At 43.3% G+C, this 20841-nt stretch overlaps 1 protein-coding gene across 1 annotated transcript in view; it reads left to right on the forward strand.

The window, feature by feature from the left end:
• The first annotated feature begins 1997 nt into the window (after positions 1-1997).
• axl (AXL receptor tyrosine kinase) overlaps positions 1998-20841 on the forward strand; it is a 24532-nt gene continuing 5688 nt past the window's right edge. The window contains exons 1-11 of the mRNA XM_030777819.1: positions 1998-2051; positions 5136-5343; positions 5433-5533; positions 6069-6251; positions 9004-9084; positions 9218-9333; positions 11802-11997; positions 17414-17553; positions 18260-18398; positions 19654-19783; positions 20001-20092. Of these exons, the coding sequence (XP_030633679.1) occupies positions 2012-2051; positions 5136-5343; positions 5433-5533; positions 6069-6251; positions 9004-9084; positions 9218-9333; positions 11802-11997; positions 17414-17553; positions 18260-18398; positions 19654-19783; positions 20001-20092 (1426 nt within the window). The 5' untranslated portion in view covers positions 1998-2011. The remainder of the gene's footprint in view (positions 2052-5135; positions 5344-5432; positions 5534-6068; positions 6252-9003; positions 9085-9217; positions 9334-11801; positions 11998-17413; positions 17554-18259; positions 18399-19653; positions 19784-20000; positions 20093-20841) is intronic.

Genomic DNA, 20841 nt, shown 5'->3' on the forward strand with positions numbered 1-20841 from the left:
TTTTTTTTTCTTTTGAGGACCCCCTCTGTTGCTTTCTCTCCCACCCTCTTTCCCTCTCTCTCTCTTTCTCTCTCTCTCTCTCTCTCTCTCTCTGTTCTTGTATCTGTGCATGAGCCTGATTCCTTGGTTCCTATTGAAAGAGAGGACACACAATGGGGTCTTTCTCAGGCTTGCTCTGTCTCCATTTAAGACCCTGGGAACACTGTGTTGTCCCCAGCCCCAAACTACTCTTAAAGGGCCAGTGCCCATCGCGGACCTCGCAACCTGAGACCAAAACAGTCCCCCTGCAGTCTTCATGGGAAAGAGACATCTCCTGCGTAAATCAATTATTCATGAAGGGTGCGTAAACATGCCCCCCCCCCACCCCACCACCACCGCTCTCTGTTTCTCTGGTCATCGTCCCAGACATCACCCATTTGCATCATGTCTTCTACACCACTCTGTCCTGTCCAAACACGCAGAGATCACCTTTAGACATAACAATCAAAATACCACAGACAGACCAGCACGACAAACGGGGTATAAATAAAAATGTAGTGTCTTATGGGCTTCCGTCTTTATTTGTGTTTGTGTCTGTCTATCTCACTGCATACTGCGTGTGTTTATCTTATTACCGGGGGAGTAGTACGGCCACCCTTATTTTTATTTGGTCTGATTTAATCCCACGTCTCGGTAGTTACATAACAAAATACAAATTGTTTATGAGAAGAGTCACGTTTCAAACAACTCCATCAATTTTTGTTTAAAATGCTGTTCCAAGCAATATTTTTTCACACTGACACTTAAGCCACGTGAGATTAAAAGAAAAAAAAAAATAGAGTTTAAGACAGCAAGTTTTCTGCCCTGTTTTTTTTCTCCCACAGGTTTTGAGACCAAAGAGATGTGTCAGTAAATTACTCTCTCTCTCTCTCTTTTCAGGGAAACTTTGTGGAGACAAGCCTATATTACACAACGTGCTGATCACGCATTACAGCTATGTATCATATCACAGTTAAATCTATTCTTTATCATGTTTTGACTATCCGTTAAAGGGAGAAAAAGCACATTGCACAGTGTTTGGTTAAAAAATTTTCGCTCTTTCCCAAAAGTGAATTGCTGTGATTTGCAGATGATTAGAGGGTGATAGACTGGCAATTAAAATGAAAGACTGGGAATTGTCTTGAGGTAATGAGTATGGCCTCAGGTTTTTCGCGTCTTCTGTGAGAAAAAGACAGAGGCACGGAGGGAGGGCGCAAAAGAGAAGGATGTTTTAGGGGGAGGAGGGAGCGAGAGAATGGAAAGAAGTTGGTTGAGTTGAGGAATTTGAATCCTGTCTGAAGGGGGGGAGGACAGAAGAAGAGTGGAATTGCTGCGCTCTGATGGAAGAGTGTTTTGAGTAGTTTGGGCACAGAAGAAAGAGGGGAAAACGTTTGGAACTAGCTCTACAGAGAGACCGCAGGAAACACTTGTATAAAAATACGCTCCGCAGATCCAAAAATAACTTTTCAACAACTTTGTTTAGACGCTGACAACGTTTAAACATTTAGCTCTGCTTGTTCAAGACGTGTCGTTACATTGGACTAATCTCTTTTTGTGCAGAAATATTCGTTGCTTATTTTTCCTCTCCCGAAACTGGATGCTTTAAGATTTTTTTTCGGCTAACAGATTGAGTATAACCGTTGGTGTGGCAGCGCAGCTACTTCAACTTGGAGCTTTCTGATCTTGTGGCGTTTTCCCTCTCAGAATTTAAAAGAAAATCTAGGAAGAGAGGAGGGGAAAGTTCATAAAGATAGCATTGCCATAACCCCTTGTCTGCAGAACGTCTTCTGTCAAGAGCCGAACCGTAATCTCAGCGTCTCTTCACTTTGTTCCCCATAAGACCTGTAAACACTGATGGGATGCGGTGATGCGAGCTATAGCCGTATCCAGAGCTGAGGTGTCCGAGAAATCAACACATAGTTGTTATCGACGCGGGACATTACAGGGAAAGAGAATGACTGGGTTCAAGTGTCCGCTACTGTGTGTAGTTTTGATGTCCACTTTATGTCTTGGGACAGCAGAAACTTTGACAGGTAGGTTTATTAAAAAGATATGGAAACTTTCTTATTTCAGCCGCATCATCTTGACTGTTATAGTAATAACATATGCTGTGATACTTCGGCTTAGTTCTTTCTAACGATTCTAGTCGTCCTGGTCTTCCCAACGAGTCAGACAGCAACAGAGTTCTAGTTTTGTTACTCGCGTAGTATAAGGACATTTGCGTATGATGTTCTATGGTAACAGGTAGCGCAATAGCTGTAGCTAACCTGAAAATGACTATATCAGGAAGTTAATAAGACAGTTACTATTGCAGCTGTAACAGGATGAGGCAGGTGTGAGCTATGTCAGTTGCATTAAAAATAACTCCATCCTTGCTGACAGTTGTAAGAAGTCTTATCATAATTTGAAGTGACAGTCCCCCAAAAAGAACGCTCCGCATAAACCAAGCCAATTGTCGTTCCTAATAGCAAACCTTAGGGACCAGTCATTAAACATGGATTTGGTTTAGGTGTAACTCACACGCAATCAGCTGTAGGCAGAGGCCCTTTCCAAGAGTTCATTCCGCAGGTGTGGTTAAAACGTGGAGAACAGGTATGACAGCCACTCTTTTTGCCCCCCCTCCAACCCCCCCGCCAAACTCCACGCCCTTTTTCTGTAGATACTGGAAAACTATATTATGTTACATTAATTTCAAACATTTGTCAGACAGAATGTGTATTCTTAATTATGCCTTAAAGGGAACCTCAGCTGTTCTGTCATGTGGTATAACCATCTCACAACCTGTCGGTTTGAGACATAACTTTTACGGGAGAGACAGACAGATAAGTGGACACAAGGGTACCACTATGTCCCTGACTTTAACTTCAAAGGGACAGCATCCCACTTTCTGGAACAGGGGTGGGAATTCAGACCCTACTTTGATGCTGGGTGCACTGCGCGTTGGATAGAGGCAGCGCAGGGACGAGTGCGGGGGCGGAAGGAGGGGATAAAGAGAGAGAATGCGCTGGATTGTGAGTCAGGACGGCTGCTGATTCAGACAGGGGAAATGATGGATTGAGTTAGAGGGCAACGGTGGGTGGGGTGGGGTGGGGTGGAAGGTTTGTGTGTGTGTGTGTGTGGGGGGGAGGGGGGGGTAGGCAATGAATCCAGAAGAATGGCATGAAAAGGCTGGTAGAGGAGAGGGGGGATAGGGAGGAGATGTGAGAAATGGAGGGAAAAGTCAGAGAAAGAATGAATAGTGTGATATTAAGAGGAGGAAAGATAAAGAGAGCGAGGGAGAGAGCTCGAAGATGTGTGGGATGCTTGTGATAAGTCCCAGTTTGCTCTGTTGTCTTTTGACATTCCCAGTCTGTGTGTACATCAATGGGTGAGAAACAGAGTTGTTAAAGAGAGGGGGATACAAAGAAACCTGGGACAAAGAGAAGAATATGGAAGAGCCAAAAAAAGATAAGAGATAAGCAGTAACCACATCATAAAAGCCCTTAAGAACCAAACTTAATTTTCAACTTCTGCATTTGAACAAAAATACCTTGGGTGCTAATTTTAAAAGGAGAATACGCATATTTTGAGACTGACGAGAGCTCAGTTTCACTTCACCAAAGCCGATGAAAGCATTTGCTAACTAGGTGAATACATCACGTTCAGAAAGTAGACAGAGAATATCCTGGCAGTACTGTGGTGACAGGCAGATTTAGGAGACTTCCTTTTCAGTTTCATCTAGGGAATTGTGTGTGTTTGTGTGTGTGTGTGTGTGTATATGTGTGTGCATTCCTGGATTGCCTGATGATGTGGGAATGACTGTGTCCACATGTTTTTCTCCTTATCCTTATGCTCAGTAAGTACTGAATATTCCCAGTGTGCACAAATCCATTGATGGCGCTCCTTTGCAAATCTTTGTCCTAAGGGAGTGACTGTCAGTCTAATTACAAATCTTAATATAACAGTAAGCAATGAAAAACACTTGAGAATACATAAATTATGGATGTTTGTGTATTTGTCATGGTTAAAATCCCAGTAAAGATAATCTATTAATGAGGTCAGAGGTCACGGGTAAAATGTCAAGGACCAGACACGGTTGACAAGCTTAAGAAATATTCAGAGATTGAGTTATAAGGAGGAGAGAGAGTAACTGGAATATGTCTTGCTGGACAAAAAAAAAAAAAAATCAAGAACATAACACAAACATTACATTACTCACCAGTGTTTTCTTTTAAAACACCTTCTCAACGGTGTTTGTTATCAGCTCATGCCAGCAAAGGAATGTGAAACATTTTAGTTCAAAGGCCAGTGTGAGGGTGGGGGAGAAGCGTCTGGGGGGTGATTCATACCCAGTGCATTAGCGGCTCTGCTAACTTTTGACAGGGTGAGAATCTGCAGGGCTGCAGTCTGAATCACATCATAGAAATCCACACCAAAGAGGCCTACTGGCTTTTGTTCCTTCTTTCTTTCTTTCTTTCTTTCTTTCTTTCTTTCTTTCTTTCTTTCTTTCTTTCTTTCTTTCTTTCTTTCTTTCTTTTTAAACTGTGTCTGTTCAGCTCCGTGTTTGCCTGTACACACTAAGCCCACCGTGGAGAAATTTATCCTGGTAGACAGGAGTAGCTGTTCTTATCACATCTGCAGGTGCTATATCACTTTATCAGTTCAATCCAGATGTTTGCTTACCTGATAGAGCTCTTAGGACAAACAGGTGAAAGAATGCTTTTTTTAGTGTTTGGATACTGTGTCACATGCCTTTGTCTGCCCCTGTATTTCAAGATAGACAAGGTGGAATACAATTCTACTCACTAGTGTGAGACCACTTACTTTGGTTTATAACTTTTAAGTGCTTTGGCTTTTTAGCCAGTATGGTGGAAATGATTAACTCACTGTTTTAAAACTGCATTGGCTGTAATATCAGTTATTGTGAAAACATTTTTCTATGATAAATGAACCAAGTAAAAAAAAAAACTTTTCACCATGTGTGAAAAAAAAACCCACAGTGAAATTGGACAGCGACATTAAACATAAAGCATTTAAATAGATTTTGACATCAGACAGTGGAAATAAAACTAAATTATTGGTCTTTTGGGGGAAGCCCAATGTTAATGTATTTCTCATGTCTCCTCTTTGGCCAGCAGGGCTGCGTTTTGTGCAGAGCCCCGGGAACGTGACCTCGTCTCTGGGGAAGCCAGTGGTGCTGCGTTGCAAGTTGCAGGGAGAGGGGGAAGAGCAGGGACCCCCTGATGTTGTATGGCTTAGGGAGGATGAGCCATTAGAGTTTGCTGACACAAACCAGATTCAAGTGCCTGTGAGTGAGAACAGTTGGCTGGTCATCAGCGACCTTCGGTGAGTTTGTCCAACGGTAAACTTTTCTGCTAAACATCTATTTAAAACTTGATGATTTTAACCAAGCGTATTTCTCTCTCCGTGTGCAGGATTGAGAAGGTGCAGCTATCAGACATGGGTGCCTATCTCTGTTCGGTTGCCACGGGAACACAGGACATATCGTCATACACAGGACATATTCAGTTGGAAGGTATACATTCTTTTAGTTAGTCTATTTGTTGACTCATCTTTGATCCTAATAATAGCTGCATAGGACAAATCACGGCCATGTACGTTTTCTGTTGTGCTGATACATTCCAGCCAGACTTTAAACCCCCAAATAATCTCTACCTATTGTCCTGTCTAATCCATGGTGGGTGGAGGGTCATAGTGTAAAGGAGAGACTCGGGTGGTACTGTGTACATAGCTAATGCTAGAGACTAAAGACAGAGAAGACCTCTTTGGCTGTGGTTTTCAAAAGTAGTGTTTTGATGTTCAGTTGTGCACACCTCTAAAGCAATTGCGGAACCTTTTACAATCATTTCATGGTCAGTGTTTTGATTCTATCTCAAAACAAACAAATAAATAAAAACAAATTCTGAAACAACATGGTTATTATTTAACGTAAGAATTATGATGTCACTATGAATGTTCTAGGACGGAAAATTGGACCTCATGTTCAAACATTCTCTCTCTCTCTCTCTCTCTCTCTCTCTCTCTCTGTTTTCTTGCATCAACTGTTCCAGGTCTCCCTCATTTTTCAGAGGAGCCTCAGCACATGTCAGTAGTAGCTAATGTGAGCCTGAGTCTGCTGTGTGTGGCCCATGGACCTCCTGAACCTGTCAGGGTTATCTGGCTCCAGGATGGAGCTCCACTCAACTCTCTCCAGGACCCAATGTCTCTGTCCCCTTCTACACTCAACCTCACAGGTACCAAATTACTCTAGACACTGCTAAAGGTTAACTGAACAAGTAACAGGACTGACACAACCAGTAACTTAGCACATTAATGTACTTAACGCAAAACACTCAGTACACCTGGTGTTGAGTGTTTCCCACCTCCCTACCCTTAATTTTTGCACCTTATTCTGAAAAACCCAGCCTTATATTTCTATGTCTTGAGCACATCTTGATTCTTATCGTTTAATGTTCCCAGCGGTTTCATGAATGGGTAAACAAGAACTTTTGAAATGAAAAGGTCAGCAATTTTGTGAATAAACAGGTCAGTATTTAAGGAAGTGTAAGTCGCAGCTGTCTTGCTGAGGATAGCTCTTTTCGTTTATGGTTAAATAGAACAAGCAGATGGAAGGGACATTTGTAAGATAATTAAGTTGTGGAATGTTACAAGCGCTCTCACGGGTGGTTATAAACAGTAAAGCCGTCTGTTATCTTGTCTTTCAAATTTCTAAATATGATAAATCAAGTTAAAATGGACATTGAATGACATCTTGTCTTGAAAAGCCATAACTGTATTTCAGAGGTCTCCTGTGTCTGTGATCCCTGTCTCAGGGACTGATGTGTTTTAACAGATGAGACTTTTAAGAGTTTTGAATATGTAACTTACCTTTTGAAGTGTTGTACATGTTTATGTCTGTCTAAGCTGCAGAGTTACAACAGCAGACCTGTAAAAATCTTTAAGATCAGAAAGAGGATATGTGTCTCTTTGGAAGCAGCTGCGACATACACACACACGCACGCGCACACACACACGCACACACACAGAGACACACACACACACACACAGAGTGCCAGACACGGTTCATCCTTTGAGGAGCCGTTTGGTTGCTGGTGAAAAAGTGGCAGTGGAAGGGGGAAAGAGAGAGAGGGAGAGAGAGAGAGAAATAGTAGGAAGGGAAAAAGAGAGAAAGAAAGAGGTGGGTGGTTGTGCTCTTTAAACACATGCCACACCAGAATGACAGACGCAGCCCCTCCTGATATTCTTCCCGACTAGTCCTGATTCTCCGGAAAGTGACTCAACCATAGAGAGAGAGAGAGAGAGAGAGAGGGGGAGAGAGAGAGAGAGAGAGAGAGAGAGCAAGGGAGGGAGGGAGCACTTGTAACAGAGGTAGCCTAAAAGAGAAAAGGGAAGAACTTGAAAGAGGGAGGGAGAGGGAGAGATAAAAAGAAAGAGCCCGACCAGAAAAAGAAAAGAGGGGGGGGGGGTGGCTAAAGAGGAAGGGAGTGCGGCTTTGACTCATCTTGGACGGACGACCATTAGTTGGTACACTCAGAGCCTCGGAATGGACCAGCTGCTCCTGCCAGCCACATGTCTGAGCCGCCGCAAGCACAAATATTCATTCAGTTAGCCCAGAAAGACGCATGGCAGGAGTCCCAACCCATCCAGACCCATGCAGTAACTCTGTCTCACTGACTCTGATCCAAACCTGCCTTCATCTCTCTCTCTCTCTCTGTCTCTCACCACACCCGCCTGCACTGGCTCTGGACACTTCACAAAACTCTCCGTTACTGCTCATAATGTTACCAGCTTTAAGACCAGACATTAGGAGCCTGTTGTCCACCCAGGAGAGGAAGAGGGTTTAGTATAAGATCCGTATGCACTATATTTGAGCTTTTTAGCTCGATACTCACAGGTATTTTGCAACATCGTTACGGATGAGAAAGACAAAATTTGCCACTAATTCATATTCTTGTCACTGTTTTGTATTTTTCAGGTCTTTTCTAAATTACTTTGAAGCAAGAATCAGTATATATATTTTTTTCACAAACAACAAACCAACATTGTTAAATTAAATGATTCATATTTTCAGAACAATCTTTTCATTGTTAAACACATGCATTTAAAGTCACACACTGACTTTAATGCACACTGACTTTGAATGTCCACATTCCATTCTTTTCAAAGTGCTTGCGAAGAGCATCATTCATCGGCTGTGCTGAGACCTGAAAGAGTTAATGAAATCAAAGTTTGGAAAAAGTCGTGCTCTCTGTGGTGAAACTTTGCGTGTCTGATGGTAACGAGGACTGATGCACTGGTGAATTGGAATCTTGAGGTTTAGGGAAGGAAACAGTAACAGTGCGGTGTGAAATTACGTGAAATGTACAGGAACACACACAAACACCCGCACGCACGCACGCACACACGCGCGCACACACACACACACACACACACACACACACACACACAGAGTCAGCAGTCAGCCTTCTGTGGATATTCGCACATTCTGTTCGAGGGGGTTAGAACTCGTGACCTTCCGTTTCACCTCACAGTAGCCTTTACACAATGGACCCATGGTCTTTCCTAATGATGACCATGAATGTGAGCATCTCAGAGTGTGTGAAGAATAGGGCGTGTGTGTGTGTGTGATTGTGTGTGCGTGTGTGTGTGTCTGTGTGTTTACACATGATGGAACCTCTTGAAAAGAGAAGTAACACTGTGTTGCTCAGAAACTTTGAGATCCCTTACATTTGGGGGAGAGCGTAACTTCCCTCTCTCCAAACACTGATTCATCAAGTAACACACTTTCAAAACTTGCATACATTTCACAAAAATCTTTTTAACAATATAAGTGTTTGTTCTCACATTGATATGAACCTGCGGTCAAACATGAAGCTTGCTGAGTAGAGCGTACTTTCTGATGACTCTTGTGGTTTCTCTCTCTCTCTCTCTCTCTCTCTCTCTCTCTCTCTCTCTCCCTCCCTCTCTCCCGCTCTCTCTTTGAAGGTCTGAACAAAACCAGCTCTTTCTCCTGTGAAGCCCACAATCGTAAAGGTGTGGCATCATCAGGTTCAGGTGTGGTGACAGGTAGGTGATAGTCTCCAGATGACACGAAAGCCCCTACAAAATGACCAGCTGAGCTTTTTCCCTCTTTCACATCCTGCTGTCTTTCTCGCCGTCCCCTGTCACACTTTCCTTCTTTTTATGTTCTCTTCTCCAGTACTCCCATCACAGCCCGAGGACATAAAGGCAGCGGAAGTCACTAACTCCAGTATCCATCTGAGTTGGCGGCCTGGCTTTGGAGGAGTGTACCCCATAACCCTGTGCACTGTGCAGGTAACAAAATGAAGGTTTTGTGGTCACACTAGAGCACCGTTTTCCAGGAAGCCAAATTTAGATGCAGAATTGGAGGTGCGTGAGTGTGCGTTTGTGTGTGTGTGTGTGTGAGTGAATGTGTGTATGTGTCATAGACCAAAACACATGAGTCACACTTGTGCTCATAGTCGAGATGGTGACTTTTGACAAGTTTCTGACAAATCAGCTTTGTTACACAGATGTGAAGCAGGATGGGACCCCTCCTCCCCCCTCAACACACACACACCCACACACACACACACACCCATACACACACCCACACACACACACCCACACACTCCGCAGGCTGTGTCATGCTGCAGCGGATCAGGTTGCACTTTGAGAAAAAGGCCTCTTGGACTGAACTCTTGCAGTACGCTGAGGCCCAGGCAGACTGTGAGCTTGCGTGTGTGTGTGTGTGTGTGTGTGTGTGTGTGTGTGTGTGTGTGTGTGCAGTAGAGCACCACCCCAGAGCGTCTGGTTCTAATAAAAGCACCCCTAATGCACCCCTCAGCTTATGCCTGTACCCCACCGCTGCTCTCTCTCTCTCTTTCTTTCTTTCTTTCTCTCTTTCTCTCTACTCGAGCGCAGGGGGGAATGGGGAAGCAGCCAAGGGGCCGCCTGCACAGAACAGGGGGACAGCTAGAGATTTTAACGGTTCAGTGTGTGGGGAACATGGGTACTCAAAAACGTTACATTTAGTGATGGAGGGAGAAAGATACAGTGAAATGAGCGAAAGAAAGAAAGAAAGAAAGAAAGAAAGAAAGAAAACAAAAGAACACAAAAGAAAGAAACAAAGAGAGAGATAGAGAACACATAAATCTTAAAGGCTGATAAATCATGTAGGATTGTAAGAAAGACAGAGCTTAAGGGGTAACAGAAGGGTTGAGGAATTTGCGAATGGAGGGACACAAACAGGTTCAGCATTAATGGAGTGAGCCACGCAAGGGGAATGTCTGGGCTCAGCGTGACTCAGGAGTAAGTGGAGAGATTCGTTGAACTAATCTTGTTTATTGAACTGACTCTGAATGTCTGAGTCGTGAGTTGTGAATGACTCCTCAATCAAACACACGCGCCACAGTGTTCAGCTGCCACACCGCACCAGAGGCCTCTACCAGGGAAGGGTGACTTCTCAATTACCAGAGCCCAGTGACTCATCACCCAATTCTCTTTTCGTTTAGGTTTTATCCATTTATCCGTATGCCCTTCCCTCCATCCACTCATCCATGTGCACTCATGTGACTCTTTGTTGTTTCCTTTTTTCTTTTCACTTTTTTTCTTTTTCTCTTCGCATAGTCAGACCCCATACGAAATTGCAATTTGTAACGAAAGAGAACGTTACAGAGATCACAGAATGTTCTAGCCGTTGAGCACAGTAGTTTTGCTGCTCCTCTGGGAACCATGTCTAGTATTTGTTTATGACACACTTATTGCTGTGTTATAAACTCTCTTTTGATGTGTCACAGCTTTTCAAAATATGAGCAGTAAAAACATCTAAGAAGTTAATATGGCAGCTCCTTCTGTTCAGTGATCCATGCTAGTCTCAATCTGTTCTTCAGTGCTTTAATACATTGCCAAAGGGTCAGACAGAGGGAGTAGACCACGCTGCACCACCTCACAGTCCGTTGTCTCTGTTGTGTTTAATACACAGCTGAGAATGATTTGAAGGCTTTTCTCAAAACTTTCATGTGGGTCACGAGTTATGAGTTACCGGAGCGTTTTTTTGGAGGTTTTTTTTGCTGGTGTTGGTGTTTTTGATGTTATTTACTGGGTTTTGCTTTGCAGAGGCAGCAGGTTTCTCCCGCTGGTTTTGTTGATGGGAGTTGTTTTCATGTGCCCTGCTGTGCTCAGAGCGTGTCCTGCACTGCAGACGAATGTTAATGACTTTATTCAATAGCTTACAGTGTGCAAGCCTTGGAGAGGGCCGAGCGCCACACGGCACAGGGTGTGTGTGTGTGTGTGTGTGTGTGTGTGTTTGTGCGCGTGTTTGTTTGTGTGTATGTGTGTGCAACAAACAAAAATCACATCACGTATACATAGCCACACACTTACACACTCATGCACACGCACATGCACATGCACATGCACGCACACACATACACACACACACACACACATGCACACGCACTTCCTGTTTCCTTAGGTATGAGGAAGAGGGAAATTTAGGAAAGGGGAAGTGTGAGTGACTGCTTCTCCTCCATGCAAAACTGAAAGTTATCCAGTTATTTTATGTCTTCAATAATAGAAACTCAGAATCTCAATTCTCAGAAACAATTTTTATTCGCATTCTAGAAATGCTTATATTTATTGTTCATTAAGAGCCATGCTTATATGAACTCTCTTCTCCCACGACTGCTCAGCATCAATAAAATATTATTACGCTCTTTTTTTTTTTTACATAAGTCAAGCAAGCAAAAGTCAAATATTTATTTTTTATTGATATTTTCCAGGCGAGGCATTCAGTTGCTGACTCCAGTCTGAGCCCTGATCACATGATTCATAATCAGAACGTTAATGTACCACCTGCCAGTCACCTCATCTCGGGCCTGGAGCCTTTCAGCCAATACGACGTGAGAGTGGCCTGTCGCAGCAGCCAGGGCATCTCTGATTGGACGCCATGGGTTATGATCAGTACCCAAGAAGGAGGTAAGCCCCTCCCCGACAACCTGCGCTTTAAGCTTTTCTCAAATATGATGTGTACAAAACATGAAACCCGTCACAAATGTGTCATGTGGCGTGTAGTTTTTTTTATCAGGTTATCGTAACACCGACTTACATGCTGTCATTTATAACTTGCAAGATGGACACGCAAAACTGCAGCGTGAGTTTCTGTTTATAATCAGAAAATAGATGACATTTCAGAACAGAGAGATTTTGTGTTGACTTGGACCTAAGGGCACAGACTCTCTTTTCACTTCCTAATTCAACGTCTGGTTACAGACGCAATAGTGTCTCATTTGGTCTTTTCCAAGTCTTTTCCAGTTATTCTGAACTCAGAGAGTGAAGCTTTAGAAAGGCCTGTGTTTGGCTAGTGTATTGTGGTGTGTTTTTGCGTGTGATGCTGGACGCGTGTGTGTGGAGCGGTGCTCCTGTGAGGAGAGGGCTCACTGTTCACTGTGAGGGAGAAAAGGGGAGTTACAGTGTAAATGACGTGCAGTGCCTCTCCTGTGCTGAGGTTAAATAAGCCACAGCTTGTTTATATAGAGTAGGTATGGGAGGGGGGGGGGGGAGAGGGGGGTATCTTACTCTCCCTGATTCAAACACACTGTTTCAAATATAAACTGCCAGAGAAATGGCAGGCATAGCAGGAGACTGCAGTGTGTGTGTGTGTGTGTGTCTGTGTGTGTGTGTGTGTGTGTGTGTGTGTGTGTGTGACAGAGAGAGAGAGAGAGAGAGAGAGAGAATGTTCAGTTTCTCCTTAAACGTTGTGGTATGGAGGTATGGAAGGCGACATGGTGTGGTCTGAAACAGTAACTCTGTTTAACTGTCAACCGTAGCAGGGATTTTCCATGCCAGCTCATGCATCTCCTGACCCTAGATGAAGAAGTGTTTGTGGAAACGGAGAGAGAGGGAGAGAGAGAGAGAGAGAGAGAGAGAGAGAGAGATGTGTAGCAAGTTAAAGGGTTTTTCCATCCAGGATCCTGATTACAATGAAGTACCGTTACAAAGCATTTCTTCTGAACAGAGTGTGGAGAGAAGAGAGAAGTTCTCAGGAGAGTGAAGAAGGAGAAACTTAGTTCAAACATGACTCACGACTTCACAACATCTTCTTGCCTTATATAACAAAAAAAAAAAAAAAAAAAAACACAATCCTGTAACTTTAATTGCTTCCTTTTAGGAGGAGTGAGAAGCAAAAAGGATTAGTGTGTTTTGTCAGAGTTTGGCAGTGCCGCTGTTCTCTTATCGACATGGTTTGAAAGAGAAAACAGAATGAGAGGAGGGAGAAGAGAGAGAAGGAGAGAAGGGATGAAGGACAGAGCAGAGGTAGAAAACAGGAAAATGAGAGAGGGAAAGAGCGTGGGAGAGAAGAGAGAAGGAGAGAGAGAGAGAGAGAGAGAGAGAGAGCGAGAGAGAGAGAGAGAGAGAGAGCGAGAGAGAGAGAGAGAGAGAGCGGATGAATCATATTTGCCAGCAGAGTGTGTGATTTATTTAGATTATGTAGGACTACGACAAACTCTGGATCTATGATGATCCAGCATAGCCAGTCTGGATAATCCTTTCTCAGTCTTACCCCCCCCTTCTCTCTCTCTCTCTCTCTCTCTCTCTCTCTCTCTTTCTTTCTCCCTCTCTTTCTTTTCTCTTTCTCTTCCTGTGTTTGTGTGTTTTTGTGTGTGTGTGTGTGTGTGTGTATGTATGTACATTATTCTGGTAAGTCTGAATAAAATATCTCACACATCATCGTGGTCAGATTACAATCTAATCCCTCTCCACCACTCCCTTGCTTCCTCAGTCTCTCATTAACTCCTCCCTCTTTCTGTTCTCTCCATCTCGGGTCTCCAGGATCCTTCTCTTTTCCCTCTCTCTCTCTCCCTCTCTCTCTCTCTCTCTCTCTCGCTCTCCCTCTCTCTTTCTCTCTCTCCAGGCTATTTGCAAATCTTTCAGAATTCTGAGGAGGAATGTATTTCCTGCCATCCAAAGCAAGCTTTACTCCTTCGTTCTCTAGCCCCCACTTTCATGCAGTGACCCCCCCCCCAACCCTGTAGCCACCCCTTCCTCTCTGTTCTCTTCTCCTCCTGACCTCAGATGACCTGCAATTTCTCTTTTTCCCAAAAAAGAAAGGACAAAATACAGGGATACATTGTGGGAAAAGTGAAAAAGAGAGTGAGCTGGTGGGATGGAGGGAGCAGGAAAAAAAAGTGTAGGCGAGAGAGGGTGGGGTGGGGGGGGTGTGGGGGCTTAAAAAAAACATGCTTTTTGGTTCTTTCCCAGAGCCAACTTTACCCAAGGGATGAGAATATGTAAGGCAATGTGAGGCAGAGAGAGAGTGAGAGACTAATTTTGCCACTCCCAAAAGCACATTGAAAAGTGTGTTAATACAGACTTCAAATTTACGCAATTTTATCGCACCAATTTAGAATAAAAATGTGTTTTATGATTTTAGTTGACTATTTCAGTTCAAACTTTAAAAAAAAACAACGCTTGAATTGGATAAATACGTTTATACAGAAAAAAGAGAAAAAAAGAAACCCCAAAAGCAGTAAAACGGTAGAGGAGAAAACAGATTCAAACTTTTTTCATGAAATGGATTTTCTTGAAAAGACTACACAACCAATAAAACCTTTAAAACCTTTTTTTTAAGAATACGCTTATATAACAAGCTTTGTCTATTTTTGAACATTAGTGATTATTCTCTCTTCTAACATTCTGAAATATTATTTTACCTCAGTATTGGCCCGTTGAAGTGCTTTTACCCTTCAGACTGGGTAAAAAGAGTGTTTTTTGTCACAGACCTTAGAGTGACTCATGTGGTTTGGCTTTACGTGCACGCTCTTTTAACTATACTGTGACCACAAACACTAAACAACAAGTTTTCTGACTAATTACATTAAGATTTAAACAACAACCTCAACCCTTGTAAAAGGAAAATGGACAGATGTGTTAGAGGCAACGCTGGGAAATGGTTGACTCATCTGCATTTTAGTGGATTCCAGCTACTAATCCAGTTTGCTGAATTCTAAAAGTATTCCAGCCTTTTTAAAATGTTTAATGACATATAGGGCGGATGGAAACAGCTCCATCTTTAGCTGGGCTTGTGCATGACCAGAACAAAGAAGCAGTGTTCCTCTTACTGTAAGACCCAGTGGTTTGTACTGACAAATGTGTGTATGTGGGTTTAACCTTTTTTTTTTTTTTTTTTTAATTCGTACGGCTCACTGGCTCGATTTTATGGTATACTGAATCAGCTTTTCCGCTGAACTTTTCTGTTACTATGAATAAGCACGACTGTGAGTAATGCCTATGTTCTTTATTGATTGTTTTTCTACTGAAAGTTTTTTTTTCTTTGCGCTGGAGATAATGAAACAGATTCTGTGTTGTCGCCGTTGCCCCTGTGTCTGAAAACATGCGCGTGCGCCCACACACACACACGCACACACACACACACACACACACACACACACACACGACCTTCCATGACTGAATAAATGTTATACTGAGACACTATACTCCTCTTTCACATTCCTCACTGTTTTCCACCGTTATCCCAGCTCAAAAACACTAACTGGCATTTCTCTTCTTTCTTTGGCTCAGTCCTTTTTCTCTCTTTATTTTCTCCCTCCAGTTCCCAATCCTTTTTTTCTACTCGACCACCCCCCACCCCCACCCTCCCCAGCATGAATGTATCAGTGTCCTCTGTCATCAACTGTTTGAGGTAATGATAAAACAAGAAATAGCAGGGAATTGAGGATAATAGTTAGTGTGGAGGAAATTCAAGTGGGGATAGAAAAGAGAGAGAGAGAGAGAGAGAGAGAGAAAGGGAGAGGGTAAGAGGTAAGAGGTAAGAGGCCGAGGGCTTTTGGCAGAATGGAGCAGCCATGTTTTTGTGAGCCATGAGCCAGATGCACATGTGGAAACAATCAGGCACCACACACTTCCTGATAGCATCATCAGAGAACAGCGCCATGTTTTCCAATGGCCAAGCACAGCAGCACAGCCAAAGAGAGAAAACAAGTTCTGTGTACATGTGTGGGAGAACGGGTGTGTGTGTGTGAGTGTGTGTGTGTGTGTGTGTGTGTTTTTGTCCAGAGGGAGACAAATACAGCATCAATGTGCACTTGAAATGGAGAATAACAAAGAGGGTTACTGTCATCTGACCCTTGAGAGAGATTGTTCTTGGATGATAGCCTGTTGTAAAACACAAATGCATTTCTATGTACATATGCACGCACGCATGTACGCACACTCACACTCACACACACCCACACACACACACACACACACACACACTCTCTCTCACTCGGTTGCGTAGTGCCTTGCTGCTATTTCCAGCATGTTATTCTAAAGTATTTCTTACTCTCCATTGGGCTTTCTCATGTTTTCCTTTGCTCTTTGGACCCGAGACAGAAAGAGAGAGTGAGTGAGTACAGGGAAAAAAGAAAGAAAGGTAGGGTAGCTCCACAGTGTAAGACAAAAAGAGAGAGAATGAGAGAAAGCCCAACGTATGTTTCTCTCCTTTCGCTAATCGCGGCCAGACCTCATGGCTTCTGTCCGTCTCCCAGTCCCACTGCGGTCCATTCTGTTCAAAAAGAGCCTTTTTTTCCACTCAAACTGGCCTCTTTTCCTCAATAAAGATGCATTCTCTGCATTCTCTGACACAGCTGGGAGACACACACGCACACACACACACACACATGCACACAGACACACAGACACACACACAATGATACCATGTCCTCACAGCTGAAATAATTATACACACCCTTAAGGCCTGGAGTTGTCAAAACAACCCAAACTTCAACTTAATCGTTAGCTCCCTTGACAGTGCTCTCCAATGTGACTCACATGTTACTCTCTCCTCTAACGACCGAGAACTCAGGGGCCCAGAGCACGTACACTAAAGAAACGATATCAAATTCAGGAAAGGTTTAAACAAAACAAAGAGGGAAACTTGTAGAAATGGAAAAAGAAAGACTTTACCTCAAGGTAATTTGAAGGGGAACTAGAACTAGAAAGGGGAAAAGACTTCACATCCAAGAACTACATGAAAGTTTAGAAGCCCTGTTTTTGTGATTCGCGATCCTTTAGTGTCGTTCGGGTTTAGTGCCCTTGGCAAAAACAAAACAAAACAAAACGAAACAAAACAGAACAAGAAAAAAAAAAGAGAGAAAAGTAAATGAGATGAAGCAGAAGAAGGTTTGTTTTTAAGAACACTGGGCTTTTGTTTGCTCTAAAGCGTATTGTGTGGTATAGATACGACTCCACACTCATTTTCCCTCAGATAAACTGAGAGAAGTGTTGTTTAATGTGGTGGTCTCTGTTTAAGTTTTGGGTAATAAACCAGTAAGTGTGAGTGATTTGGTGTTTGTTCTCATGATTTTATTTTGGGTTTTTTGTGTGTGTTTAGTTCCAGATAACGCTCCACTGAATGTGAGCGCGGTGTTAAATGGAACGGTTATGATGGTGAGCTGGGCGGAACCTCCCGGCAGAATCAATGGACGACTACTTGGCTACAAGATGGAATACAGCACACAGAACATGGTACAGGTTAGACACACACACACACACACACACACACACACACATGCACAGAGTTTAGTTTTCATTTCCTACTCTCACAGTCTGGACTCTGATTCATGCTTTTTCAGCTTGTGGCTTCTAAAAAGACAGATTAGGATGCTGTGGTTTGCAGTGAGTCATATTCTTAGAGTGGCATTAGGGAGAAATCACGGTGCCCTCTCATTCACACCTATTAGATACACTTCCCTGTCCAATCTATAAAATTGTACAGTTCTCAGTTTCAATATGACGTTTGTTTCATATTAAAACTACCTGCATCTCAACATACTGCTTAGCTCTTGACTGATATTCCATTTCAAATGAAGATATTTGTACTTCATCAGTCATGGAAGTGAATTATTAGAAATGAAGTACTATTAACTGAGTAACCTTATGGTAGAATGGTTGTGAAGTGTTCAGAAAAGGTTATGTTTGTAGCTTTAGACACATATGACACGCTGCCAGACTGCTGGACTGATTTCCTGTGGTTTTAATGCAGACATTATGGTGTTTTATCGATGCCCTTAAGAGTCACACTGTGAAAATAAACATTGTTTTTTAGTCGTTTTATAGTGTTAAACTGATGTTAAATAAAGTAAGTAAAACAATTGTATTAAAACGAAATTTTAAATGTGGTAATGGTGTAGACTTTGCTCAGTTTTTCCAACCAGTCATCATGTCTCTGTTCTTTTAGACTATAGTGGATACTGGACTGGACACAGGCTTGTCTGTCAATCTGTCTACCCCCCTATCAAACGTCTCCTTCCGAGTATGTGCCTACACGGGGGCGGGTCAAGGACCTTGGACAGATGTCTACGCTCTTCCTCGTGCAGGTAAGTGAAAAGAGAGTGATTAGGAAAAAAAAGAGAAAAAAAAGCCGACAATGTAACTGCAGTAAGATATAAGCTTGGAAATTAAACGAGTATAAATTACAAAACGGGGTGAAAGCGTTTTCTCTACTTTTCCTTTCTACTAATTCATCTGTCTTTTCTGCTCGCTGTTTTTTCTTTCAGAGTCGGAACCTTTGCCATCCAGAGGTGAGTGACGCACACGCAAACACACACACACACACACACACACACACACACGCATCCACAGACGGACAGAGACCGATGGATGGAAGTGATCTCATGCAGTTTTTCTGTCCACACTTCTTTCCTTCTCATTTTTTTCTCGTTTCTCTCTCAGTGCTGCTCACTGCTGGCGATGCTTACTTTTATGAGTCTCTGAAAAGAGGAAGAGACTGAGAAAGGAGAAGAATAGAATGAAAAAAAGGGAAAGGGGTTAGGGGTGGTGGTGGTGGTGAGGGGGGTGGGGGTTGGGGGGGGGGGGGTAAATGAAGGATGTGCCATAAATATTTATCAGCCGCAGCAGTGTAGCATCTCTGTTTGCTTAGTCTAATACTGTTATTCAAAAGAACCTGGCAGACAATCGCAAGAAAAAAACAAGAGAATGCGCACAAGGAGGAGAAAGGAGAAAAAGGGGAGTAAGAGAGGGAGACAAACAGGGCTATTGGCAGGAGGATAACTGGGAGGGACTTGGAGAGAGTGTGAGGCATGCAGTCAGAGAGAGAGAAAGAAAGAAAGAAAGACAGAGAGAGTGAGTTTAAGACATTTAGGAGTAAAGGACACACCCTGTAGTAAATATGGAAAAAGCAGTGAGGTCATTTTTCATGAGCTAATAACATCTCATGACCAGCCCTGCGTTTAAAACACACGGCTGACCTTTTACGCGCAGATACGCGTATAGAAAACGCAGGCGAAAGCCCGTTTCCAGAGGTCTCTCTTGGACAATGTAACCAGAGTTCAAAAACCCTGCTTCTCTGGCAAGTGTCCTGATATAGCCTGTAGTTACCTTCTCTTAAACTCTACTTCCCTCCCAAAAAACTCTTATTTGTTTGTTTGGGGTTTTTTTTTTTTGTCTCCAGACTATCACGAGTTTCTGCGTTTCCTTTCTCTATTTTATCTCAGTCTTTCCTTTATTCGTTTACTCTCCTTTAGCACCCATCCATCCCTCTGACCTCCCACCGCAGTGTCTGAAACGTTCTAATCCTCTACCCTTTTCCCCCCCCATTTCTCTTCCAATCAGGTATCTCCTCTCCACCAGCATTCTCCTGGCACTGGTGGTACGTGGTCATGGCTGTTGCCGTTGCCATAGCGTTGGCGGTGCTAATGGCTGTGTACGGGGCCAGGCTTCGCCGTAAAGAGACACGCTTTGGGTGGGTAGAAACAAAGCCGTCCTGTTTCCAGCCCAACAGCGTTTTCACATGTTTTTAAATGTGTGTGTGTGTGTTTTTTTTTAAGACATTGTCGATCCAAGTTAGGAATTATAAGTTCATAACAGATATCCAGGGGTTCCTGAGTGTGATCTGAATTGGTGTGTGTGTGTGCGTGCGTGTGTGTGTGTGTGTGTGTGTGTGTGTGTGTGTCTAACAGGGAAGCGTTTGAGCCCATGATGGAAAGCGGGGAACTGGTGGTCAGATATCGGGCACGTCGCACATACAGCCGCCGGACCACCGAAGCCACATGTGAGTGTTTGCCCCACCAGAACCAAACTTCACCTCGTGTGGTTTTTTTTCTGCTCCGCGCACTCAAACTCCATGGCCTTGTACCCTGACTCTGAAATACATTATTCAACCTTTTGAAGTTGACACTTTGCCTCTTAGCACAAGGGCTGTCATTGGGGGGGTTTTTTGTACCTGCCTAAGCATGAGCAGAACCTGACTCCGGAGCAGGCTTCCTTACCTGCTCACACAAGTATTTGACTCAAAAGTACGGCCCCAAGTCACACATATCCTCTAAAGCTCTGTCAGTCACTCTGTTAACCCTCCCAGGTCATGATCTGAGAGACTGCTGAACTAGGCAAAATTGGAAAGAAAGTCCCTTTTTTTTTTTTTTTTTGGGTAGGACCTGTCTCTGATGCAGAGGACTCTGATATAAATAGAAGAGTTATGTTCTTTGGTGTAAGCGGTATGTTAGATTTGATTTTGTTACAGAGTCACAGGTGCGCGTTGAGCTTTTCAAAAGGGAATTTAGTTGCGTTTTTTTTTTTTTTTTTATGGCAGTGCAGATGCTGGACCAGTGCCCATCTGGATACAGATACTGTATTATCACTGACAAGCCTCTGTGCTTCTCTTTAGCAGTGCTCTTGTCTGAAATGAGTGGAAACACACGCTTACACATAAACACACAAACACACACGTGCACACACACACACACACACACACAAACACACACGCGCGCACACACACACACACACACACACACACACACACAC

Source organism: Chanos chanos, chromosome 6, assembly GCF_902362185.1.
Source record: "Chanos chanos chromosome 6, fChaCha1.1, whole genome shotgun sequence".
Taxonomy (NCBI): domain Eukaryota; kingdom Metazoa; phylum Chordata; class Actinopteri; order Gonorynchiformes; family Chanidae; genus Chanos; species Chanos chanos.